Genomic DNA, 10,780 nt, shown 5'->3' with positions numbered 1-10,780 from the left:
CCTAAGAGAAACCTTTCTTATTTACATATTATGGACCATAAACCAAATGCACATCTTAATTAACAGTATCTGAGTGGGTAAACCTCAATTTCCTGAAGGCGTAGGCGATGTCCTCCTAAAGGCTCTGAGTTTATCTCTGTAACTGGCTGTGGGGTCCTGCCTCTTGTCCGCTGCACCTCTCCTCGGTCCTCTCCCCACCCTGCTCCAGGACAGCTGCTTCAGTTGTTCCAGGACCGTTTCTGGTGCTTTAACGACCTTCACAGCATACCCTCTACTGGACATGTCCTCGGTAGCTTCCCTCACTGTGCTGTAGATCTTCGTTTCATCCGCATACTTCACCCTCAGCCGGGCTGGAAAGAGGGTCTGGAAAGGGATCTGTTCCTCCTTCAGGATCTTGCGCACCTCTGCATACTCTTTTCGTTTTTTTAAAATCAGAGGGGGGTAGTCATGGTCCAAATTCACTTGTTTGCTCTTCCAGGTGAATCCTCTTTTCTGCCATGCCTTGCGAAGCAGGGATTCTTTTGTTTTAAAACTGAGGAATTTCACCACAATAGATCGCGGTGGAGCATCACATGGGGGTGGCGGGCCCAGAGAGCGATGTGCACGTTCAATACTCATGTCGAGCTCGTCTTGCAGCTCCAAGTCCTCACGGAGCAATTTCTCAACAAAATCACTCATTGATGGTGAGTCTCGTTCTGCTGTCTCAGGTACGCCATAAATGCATATGTTCTCTCTTCTTGTGCGGCTCTCTAAGTCCATCAACTTATCCTCCCACTTTATCTGTAGCTTTATTATTTCAGTCACGGCATCCTCTGTGTTCTGAATCCTCTCCTCCGCTTTCTCAATCCGCCCCTCAGCCTCGTCCAGTCTGGCGTTCACCTTTAGGATTTCTTCTTTAATTTCCCCCAATTGCGTATTATTTTCCAGGCGAAAGCTTCTTATTTCCTGTAGTACCGTTTCCAGTTCAGCCATAGCTCCACAACTGGTTGTTTAACTTAAGCCTCAGATTGCAATATCAGTTCTTTACTGCTTAGCTTCGTCTGAGCTGCGATTAGCATTAGCCGCGATGCTAGCGATATTTTCCCAACTTTAAGCTTCTACTTTTTTAACTATTCAAAGCATCGGTTTTGGTGTACTTCACTCACCCCCTTCCTTATTCACCACTTAGAACAAGTTTGCATCGTGTTTAATGGGGTTAGGTTTTCTATTTCTTGGGTTTCCTCAGGAGCTTGTTCACAGCGCGACCATCGTGCTGGTGATCAAACCGGAAGTCAGATTTGATCTGTTTTAAATGATTGTCGTTTCTGCAGAATGATCCAGAATTCCTTCATTGACATGGAAAGCATGTTCCAGCTGTTTGACGAAGAAGAAGAGGTTCGTTTTGAAGCTGAAAAGTCTTTTTACCTGTTTCTTTTTAGAGCGTGTGCATTTATTTCAAATATTTCTTTGAAGGTGAAGGATGAAGTGAATGCGGGAAATCTGGAGTTTAAATTGGGAAAAATCGAGTTTGAGAACGTCTACTTTAGCTACACCAATGGGTTTGTTTGTATTTGCCTGTTAATGATTTGGTGCAACAGCCGTGGCAGATTCTCATCATCGTTTTGTTTTTGCAGCAAAGAGATTCTCAGGGACGTTTCCTTCACCGTTTTCCCGGGACAGACTGTTGCGCTGGTACGACGACTTTCAGCTTCTCGCCGCTCCTGTACTCTGTGCTCTCGTTCACGGCGTTGCTGTTATCGTTTTCTGTTGCTCTCGAAAAGGTCGGACCGTCGGGTTCTGGGAAGAGCACCATCATTCGACTGCTGTTCCGCTTTTACGACGTTCAGGGAGGCTGCATTCGCATCGACGGCCAGGATATCTCAAAAGTAAGTGCAACAACAGGAAAAAAAAGTAAATTTGACTGAATTAGGAAAATTCACATTAATCAACATATGAGTATTACACATGAATGTGCTGGATTTGGTTCAGGAGCTACATTTCTTCCATTATCTTAAAATGGGTAAAACAAAAGACAATCCATTAGTTAAGTGGACAGATGTAATGGATTGAACAAAACAGTCCATAAAACAATATTCCGGTACACAGGCATGCTGTATGTTGAGTGAGGACATGACGGTTTGTTTTTTTAAAGAATAAATAATTGTCCATCTTTAACACGTTCTGTGAATGCCTTCCTCTAACCCAGCGGTCCCCGACCCTTTCAGCTCCACGGCCCGGTTCGTTATCAGACAGAGTTTCAAGGAGCGGCCTTTAAAGGTGCGGCGGATAAATCCAACAAAATAAAACGATACGACTGGTATTTTTTAAAACCTAATAAAGGTAAATCCAACGTGTCCTCGCAGCTTTGTTATCAACATGAATAACAGCCTGATGTTCTCTGCCCTTCAAAATAAGAGACCATAAAGAACCCAGCTCACCATAACCCTGAATCAGTGGAGCCCTGAGCCTGTTTCTCAGTAACCAGACGGTCCCATCTAGTCTTCCAGATGTTTGTTTTTTACTCGTTTTGCTGCTTGTGGGTTTGTTTGTAGCTAACGGATCACATGACCTCGATAAGCGTTCTGACAGCATCAAGAGTCAGAGACGGATGGAGTGGAGAGAATCCGGTCAGTTTTCAAAATAAATGTCGTTCAGACAGAAATACTGTAAGTTAATTATTCTTTCTGTGCGGCCCGGTACGACCCACGGACCGGTACCGGCCCACGGCCCGGAGATTGGGGACCTCTGCTCTAAGTGACACCACCTTTCGATCAAACTCTGTGCTCCATCTTGCTCTAATACAGGCGCTGGTGTTTATTCTGTTCTATTCATTTGATAGTTTTCAACACCTGGAATATTATACTTCCTGATGATATTACGATAGTGAGGAAGAAAAGTCTCTCTGTCGAAGATTTTAATTGTCGTGTTGGAAATTGACTTGATGGGTTTTGGCACATTTGCTGTTGTATGGTCCTAAGACAACACGATATATGAGAAAAGATCCTTTTTTTGTAATGTGAGAAAAGTTTGTGACATGATGAAAGTTTGCCAGGTTGAACTTTCTGGGAGTTGTAGTCTTTTTGAAATGTTGCCTATAAATGTAAGATTTGAATCAAAGACAACAGATTTTCTGGAACTGATTCACCACATCGAGTCTCTCTCCTTTCACACCGAACACTTGGCCCTCTGCTGGCTGGTGTGAAGTAAACATACGTGGTTCTTTTTTTTGTGTTAAGATGTAAACATGACTTTTTAAGCCAGTCAGCTTCAGGTACCATGACTGCAGGTAAAACAGCAGCAGCTGCATGTGTGTGCAGTACTGTCACCCACATGCAGCTGAACTTTCACACTTGTATAAACATTTGGTAAATCACTATTAAAGTCTAGAAAGGATAAACCCCAGTACTGAGCCTTGTGGAACCCCAGCTGAACAGTTAGGATAAGGTGTGTGATTAAAGGAGAGCGCACGGATAATTGAGCCAAAGGCTCACTCTAAATCCAGAAAAACAGGTCCAACATAAACCTCGTGTGTCCAGTAAGCTGTTGCTGTTCTCAGAAAAATAACAGGCAGCTGTCATTGGTAAATTATATTTGTGAAACCCAAACTGTATCGGGTGGAGAGGACGGTCACGTAAATTAAGATGTTCTGGTAACTGCGTGGAGTACTAACTGGGCGACAGTTTCTGGTTTGGTTTTTATCACCAGCCCTAAAAAATGTAGTAATTTTAGCTGTCATTCTGAGTAATATTTCTTGTTTTTGTTGGCTGTGTTGACTCCAAGAGTTAATCAGCTGTAAATGTTTGATTAGAACCTGTCCAGTGGTTCAAAAGCTATTTAAGTATTTAATTCAACATTCTAGCCTTAGGTGGCGGGCGATATGCATTCCTGGGAGTAATGGATTGAGCAGTTTCTTCCTGTATGTGCTGTCGTCCTTCAGGTAAAGCAGACCTCTCTGAGAGCTCACATCGGCGTGGTCCCTCAGGATACCGTCCTGTTCAACGACATCATCAGGGAAAACATTCGCTACGGTCGCAACACCGCCACCGATCAGGAGGTGGAGGACGCCGCTACAGCCGCGGACATACACGATAAAATCACGTCGTTCCCTGAAGGTAACAGCGACATTTTAGCATCGGGGCTAAATGCATTTGAAGGCCTCGGAGTTGTGTTTTTGTGGGAATGCATTGTGAGGCTGTGTCTGTGTTGATGTCTGGCAGGTTATGACACTCAGGTGGGCGAACGGGGTCTGAAGCTGAGCGGAGGAGAGAAGCAGAGGGTTGCCATCGCCAGAACAATCCTCAAAGCCCCTCAGATCATCCTGCTGGATGAGGTATCTGACTGAACAGAGCAACAAGAGTACTTACTGTCATTACAGAGTCGTTTTCTTTAATTACTTGCTGTGCGGATGCAGTAAATGTAAAGAGGCCTTCAGAAACGTGCCCCCGTCCTCCATTTTGTAGTTTTACAGCAGAGTTTCTCTTTAGGCGACATCTGCACTGGATACGCAGACGGAACGCAACATCCAGGCCTCCCTGGCTAAAATCTGCACCAATCGTACAACAGTTGTTGTAGCTCACAGGTACAACCTTTCAGTTTAAGTGTTTGCTTAGTTTTTTTGTTCTTTACTGACACATCCATCTTGTTCCTCATCAAAGGTTGTCAACGATCATCAGAGCAGACCAGATTCTGGTCATCAGCGACGGCCGGATCGCCGAACGAGGGCGGTAGGTGTTTCCGAATATGAGCATGTCACCTCGTTTAAGTTGCGAGTAAAACGAGAACCCTCTCCCCAATTCCAGACACGAGGAGCTGCTCCTCAAAGGAGGCCTGTACGCCGACATGTGGATGAAGCAGCTGCAGGCCCAAGACACCGACTCCTCGTCGGACACGGAGTCCAAAGATCTCAAATCCGAGAAACTCCAACCGCCATCCGGCGCTTCAGCCCGCCACCATCACTGATTGTGTTTGTTGTTGTTTCTTGTTTTTTCAAACCCTAATGCATTATTTAAAAGTAACAGAACACTTAGTGAGGAGAGAATATTATTTATTTATTGACTTTTTGCTCAGGTGGAAAACGAGGTGCCTTTAAAGCCGAGGATGTTAAAACACCATGTTCAAAGCTGTCAAAATACACACTCTGATTATTTCCTCCCTACGTTTTTATTATCCGGGACTTGAGCAAAAAAAAAGATCAAACTATCAGCACATGAGAAAAAGCCAAGTAAAGATACTTCAACTGACATCTGGAATGTAAAGGTGCAGCTTTTCTTCAAGGAATGCATGTCACCCGCTGCTTTTATGACAGAACTTGATACTAAGATAATGCCCGATCTCATGCGATATTACGAGCTGTGTTAGCGCTTGGAGTATGTGTCGAGGATGACTCTCAGCTACTACCACGACCAACTTTAGCCGAACAAATATGGCTAAGTTGTAGCCATTTGTTGATTAGCTGTGGTCATCTTGAATTGTGCTGACCCCGAAAGTTGAGTTTCATTGAAATCCCTCCACTGGTTCCTGAGATATTTTGCTAACAGACAGACACACATAAACGGGCAAAAACATTATCACCCTTTCGCCTTTGGCGGCAGACATTTAAAAAACAAAAATACACTTTACGTTTTGGGTTGTTGGGGTTTTAAACTGAAAGTGAAGAAACATTTTACTTTGTTGTCGAAGTGTGTCCTAGAAATAGAACAGTTCATTGTTTTCATTGTGAAGCTTTAAATTTAAACTCTAAACAAAAGGAAAAGACAATGTAAATTAATAAAAATCAGCCTCAGTGATGTAAGCAAATTATTGTTTTTCTTTTACTTGTATGAACATTAATGGGTCAGTGTACAAGAAGTCAGGGTGTTCGTTTTATTAAGTTTTTGTGAATGTTTTGTTTTGTTTGTTTTTAAATACAGGTTTTAAGTTGTGAGTGGGTTAATGGATCCAATTGCTTGTAATTGACAAGCTTCTGTATCAGAAAATATATACTTTAAGACAAATCCTGTAAATATTTGACATGTAGTTATGGAATAGAATGCTTTTTTATTGTTTTTTTGTTTTGTTTAGTGTTTTATTGAAATTCCAGTTTGTGAAAGCAAAAACAAATGTTGTGTATTTTATTTAACGGGGTTTAAAATAAACACTTTTGGAACAGTTTCCCGTGCCTAGAGCGCCCCCTGCAGTCCCAGCGCGGGTATGTCCGAATAAGGAAGCAAACAGCCTCTGACGTCACTGGCTGTACGTGGTGTTGTGCCGGCAAATGTGACCCTGCCGTTCCTGACGCAGGAAGCGTATTTAAACCGTCTAAAAGGCAGTTTGTTTCACAAATTGTGTCCGTGTGAAATGTTACTAGCGGGCATGTGTTTTTCAAGACCGTCAGGAAAACAATTATTTACAGTAAAATAAACATTTATAGAGTTTTATATCGGAAAGAGCTCATCGTTGCACCTGCTCATAACCTGACAGTAAAAGCAACCCATACACATAAAGTCTATATCATTATGAAATAATTGTACATAACTGCGCTTTTAAAGTAACCATTTGTTACTTTTATTTATTTATTTGCTTTAAAATGTGCCGCGACACTGGCGCGTTTCACAGCATCGGGGTACCTTTTTCGGCACAACACCAGTCAGGGCGTGTCGCAAGCTGAGCCGAGGCGGGGAGCAGGCCAAGTGGACTTGTCTCTCCCACTTTACTTTTCTTTTTTGGGGTGGACTGATGTTTAGTCTATAGTAAATATGGATTTCGACGCGTTATTTAACGAAAACTCGTTTCAGTTTTCGGACTTCCAAGAGTTCACGGTATGTTGGTGTGCCCGAACCCAGCCAGGTCAACGAACTGCGTTAGCTACTGCTAAGCTAATTGTTAGCTAGCAAATAACAAATAATGATTCTGTTTCTTATACCGTAAATAAATTAAGCATTGTTGGCTTTTATACCATATTGGCCCGAGCTTTTAATCCAAAATTCAACACTAAATCTAGCTATAAAAGTAAAATATTGCTTTTTTAGAGAAAACAGCGCGTAGTTTGCTTGTTTTGTATGCTAACTGCTCTAGCGTTAGCTAATCCCTGCGGTAATTAATAGATGTAACAGGTGGCTTTCCTGCACTTTGTGTTGCTTTGTAGAAGGAAAAGTCCTGAACTCTGCTTTGTTTGCCTGTGTTGTTGTGAAATAGGTTTGGTAGAGCTTAGTTTAGCCCAACTCAAGCTATGCTAGCCTTGTGTTTGTTTACTAAAGTAAACCTAATGTGAGCTAATGTTGTTACAGTTTCTTCCTGGACACCAAAAACTGTCTGAACGAGTAAGGAAAAGACTTTATTATGGCCTGGACCCAGACATCTCTTTAGATGGCCTTTCTTGCCCTGTTACAGGTAAGTTAATCTCCAGGCTTAACAGACATTTGTGCAAGAGCTCACTTGAGATTTTGTTTGTTCAGTTTTGCTGAACCAGTTTGTTTGTTTTTGTCTTGCTATAAATTATTATAACAAAGATCTTTTTCGGTCACGTTTCGAGCATGCCATTAAGTTAGGGTTGGGTTACTTAGCGGTGACATTTGTGATTCCTGGGATTCCAGATATTGCTGTCGAAATCCTCCAGAAGTCCGCCCCAAGCCCAATACGCAAGCTCCAGAAGAAGTACGCTGCTCATGTTGCAAGGTTGGTCCCGTGCTGTGCATCTGTGCAATCGAATTATGCATTAAAACATAGAAGTCTCACGCTTGTATCTAAACTTATAATTTATATTTCTGGTTCAGGGAGGCTTGCATCTCTCCGTGTGCCATGATGCTGGCTTTGGTCTACATAGAAAGGCTCCGACACAGAAACCCAGAATACCTGCAGAAGATCTCCTCGTCCGACCTTTTCCTGATCTCAATGGTACACGTTCAGAATACCATTGAAACGTTTGTCCAAGATTAATGTGAAGCACAGCCCTGCTTTTTCAAGCGTAGAACCAAACAACCACATTTCTCGTTTAGATGGTTGCCAGCAAGTACCTGTATGACGAAGGCGAAGAAGAAGAGGTTTTCAATGACGAGTGGGGAGCAGCTGGGAAACTGGATGTGCAAACTGTCAACAACCTGGAGATGAATTTCTTGAACGCACTCGTAAGTGGCGCTCTATTTATGCTCTGTTTGCGCTCCGTGCATGCCCAGCTCAGTGGCCTGGGATAGAGTGACCGTCCTGAAACTGGGAGGTCGTGGGTTCAATCCCCGGCCGTGATGGGACCCATTGCCACCCTGCTTGAGACTCAGTATTAAGGGTTGGAATTGGGGGGGTAGATCACCAAATGATTCCCGAGCGCAGCACTGCTCAGGGGATGGGTCAAATGTGGAGAACAAATTTCACACACTCAGGTGTGTGACAATCAGTGGATCTTTCTTTCTAATTGGTTTAAGCTCTGGTTCCCAACCCTTGTGTTACATCATTTCTAGGAGTGGAGCCTCTTCACGGAGCCAAAAGACTTCTTTGACATGCTGAGCCAGCTGGAAACCAGGTCTGTGTTTTATAAGAAGTATCCAAAACTGAAACGTTACATTACATTTCTGATGGTCATTCTGATTCTGGCTTCGCAGCATTGCAGAGCGGCAGGGGATGAAACGAGGATGGTTCTCTTACACTGACCTATGTGTGCTGTTGGAGCAGTCCGCATGGAGTCAAGCCCTAACAGCCATCTATCAGCACTTTACTAAGGTAAAAAAAAAAACAGGAACTGCATGTATGCTTGAACTGAAATGTTCTTCTGATATGTATAAATGTAACTTTTTATGGCTCTATTTGTTTCTTGTTAATTACAACCAGACAAACTACTGTAAAGCTGGAAAAAAAGAAGCATTAAATGGAAATATATATATATTTTTTTTCAGGTTTCCTGTATGCTTGGCCTGGTCTATCTAACCAGTGTTGCTGGCCTCATTGCTACCAGTGCTGTGGTGCACCAGCTCAGTCTCTCCAAAGGCGACCAGTCCCTCCTTCTTCCTTCAAATGAGATCCGTTTACCCCACGTCCAGACTTCCAATCTCAGCCCAGAAGCCCCCGCTGCAGCCCACCGCATACCCTGTTGTGTTCTGGCCAATAAGAGTGTCAACAGTCAGACTGGTTCACCGGAAACTGGCCAACAACACAGACAGAATCCCACACCAGCGCCTGCACAAACATCTGTTCTGTCTTCCCTTCTTGCTTCAGTGGTTCCTATACATCCTGAAAGGAACTCTGTGATGGGAACTCCTGAATCCTGGTCTTCTTCCTCCGTCGTCTGCCCCGACTGTCTTGCAACCCTCTCTCGGTTTCAGTGTAGGCTTCGAAACGCCTCAGCACTCCCTGGTTACGGTTCCCTCAACAACCGTCTGCACTCGCCGCTGTCCTCCAACCCCTTTGGAGCTGCAGAACTCAACCTGGACTCTTCCTTCGGGCTGCTCCGGCCTATAAATTTGCGTCCTTGCCGTCCAGAGTTCCTGCTTCCCGTGAACAAATACCAAGCTCTGCTCATGCCTGGCTAGGATCACATTTTCCTTCACCTAGAATCAAGTCTGGAAACTGTACCAGCATCGATTTCATGACTCATAACTTCCTCAGGTCATGTTTCTGTGTGCTTTTCCAGACGTAAATTACAGGCGCAGAGGAGGCGTAGTTCTGTGATGCAAAATAAGCCGAAGCAATTGAGATTATTTAATTTAATTTTGACTCCAGATATCTCTTTAAAATACAGAGATTATGTAACGTTTTCCTCGGCGTCAACTAAACTGTCGTCACGCACATTTATTGAAGTTTCAATCTGTCTTACAGGAACGAAAGTCTTTCGTGCTGAATTTGATGTTTTAACGCAGCAGCAATATCAAAGCTGGCAGGTTGAATGTGTATGAAGGTTTAAGCATATTTACAAGCTGAGAGCTTTAAGGTAAGTCCTTTTTTTCTAAGAATCTGGGTTTGTAGGAAGATGGGAGTAAACTAGTTTATTCTAAATACAAAGTTCTCGGTTTATTTGTATTTTATAGTGTTTATTCAGGGTGGGATTTTCTGTCAGACTGGTCAAACAAGCTGCAAGCACTGATTTTTATTTTTTTTTTCTGAAAACTTGACCTTGATAGTGTAACTTAAGAAGGTATCAGAAACAGGATGTAGATAGTTCTCAAATATCTCAGATAGTGCAAACTACCTATCCCCTTTTCAGTTTAAGCAAACACGTTCTGTAATCGCATCATTCATTTAACTTATTGGTGATTTAAAAAAACAAACAAACATTCTTCCTCACGTTCAGGGTCCGTTGAAAGTCTCAACTTTTAGGGTTTCAAACCGCCGTGCTCTTTTTATTTGTTGGCTTGATCTGGAATTTGCACACTTCGTTCCCTTTTTGGTCACAACACACCTGTTCACTTTAACGCTTTATCTCCATTTATGCAAACCACCAGAGGGGACGGGGAAAAATATATATTTTTTAACATTAAACATCAGGCGAACAACTCCTAAGTATTTGAATTTGATACGTTTTTGGAGCACAAAGATCTTTAATTTTGTACATGGTGTAAAACGTGTAGAAAAACAATAATAAATGCTTTTCAAAGACATTCTGATGAACAGTAGTGTGTATTTTTATTTTAATGGAAGTTTTATTTCCTCAGCAGAATTAGTCAGATAGTTGTTACCGCTTTGTGATGTGAAAGAGACAAACCTTGTTAAACTTCTCATTACCTCATTAACCCTTTAGACTATTAAAAAAACAAAAGCAGATGTCTAGTTTTGGCAGAAGACCGGGTCCCTCCCCTTGAAGCTGGGCCAACCCCCCCCCCCCCCCCCCCCCCCCCCCCCC

General features: G+C 42.9%; 2 protein-coding genes across 2 annotated transcripts in view; both read left to right on the top strand.

The window, feature by feature from the left end:
• The window catches only part of abcb6a (ATP-binding cassette, sub-family B (MDR/TAP), member 6a), a 24,762-nt gene extending 19,521 nt beyond the window's left edge, over nt 1-5,241 (top strand). The window contains exons 12-20 of the mRNA XM_017434401.3: nt 1,311-1,374; nt 1,453-1,538; nt 1,614-1,671; nt 1,761-1,865; nt 3,917-4,091; nt 4,197-4,309; nt 4,464-4,558; nt 4,635-4,703; nt 4,779-5,241. Of these exons, the coding sequence (XP_017289890.1) occupies nt 1,311-1,374; nt 1,453-1,538; nt 1,614-1,671; nt 1,761-1,865; nt 3,917-4,091; nt 4,197-4,309; nt 4,464-4,558; nt 4,635-4,703; nt 4,779-4,938 (925 nt within the window). The 3' untranslated portion in view covers nt 4,939-5,241. The remainder of the gene's footprint in view (nt 1-1,310; nt 1,375-1,452; nt 1,539-1,613; nt 1,672-1,760; nt 1,866-3,916; nt 4,092-4,196; nt 4,310-4,463; nt 4,559-4,634; nt 4,704-4,778) is intronic.
• Nucleotides 5,242-6,595: 1,354 nt separating this feature from the next.
• On the top strand, nt 6,596-10,538 carry cnppd1 (cyclin Pas1/PHO80 domain containing 1). Its single transcript, XM_017434376.3, has 8 exons — nt 6,596-6,776; nt 7,245-7,347; nt 7,551-7,632; nt 7,731-7,851; nt 7,953-8,081; nt 8,409-8,470; nt 8,550-8,667; nt 8,841-10,538. The coding sequence occupies exons 1-8, from the start codon at nt 6,714-6,716 to the stop codon at nt 9,471-9,473; spliced, it is 1,311 nt and encodes a 436-aa protein (XP_017289865.1). The 5' UTR covers nt 6,596-6,713; the 3' UTR covers nt 9,474-10,538.
• Nucleotides 10,539-10,780: the final 242 nt, after the last annotated feature.

This window comes from Kryptolebias marmoratus, linkage group LG23 (genome assembly GCF_001649575.2).
Source record: "Kryptolebias marmoratus isolate JLee-2015 linkage group LG23, ASM164957v2, whole genome shotgun sequence".
Taxonomy (NCBI): Eukaryota; Metazoa; Chordata; class Actinopteri; order Cyprinodontiformes; family Rivulidae; genus Kryptolebias; species Kryptolebias marmoratus.
This window is presented reverse-complemented; position numbering and strand designations above follow the sequence as displayed.

Bases quoted from the DNA above. Each gene is read 5' to 3' on its own strand.
- cnppd1 (XM_017434376.3), top strand. From the start codon at position 6,714: ATGGATTTCGACGCGTTATTTAACGAAAACTCGTTTCAGTTTTCGGAC. The intron at 7,348-7,550 runs GTAAGTTAATCT...CTGGGATTCCAG, and splicing joins CCTTTCTTGCCCTGTTACAG to ATATTGCTGTCGAAATCCTC. The intron at 7,633-7,730 runs GTTGGTCCCGTG...TTTCTGGTTCAG, and splicing joins TACGCTGCTCATGTTGCAAG to GGAGGCTTGCATCTCTCCGT.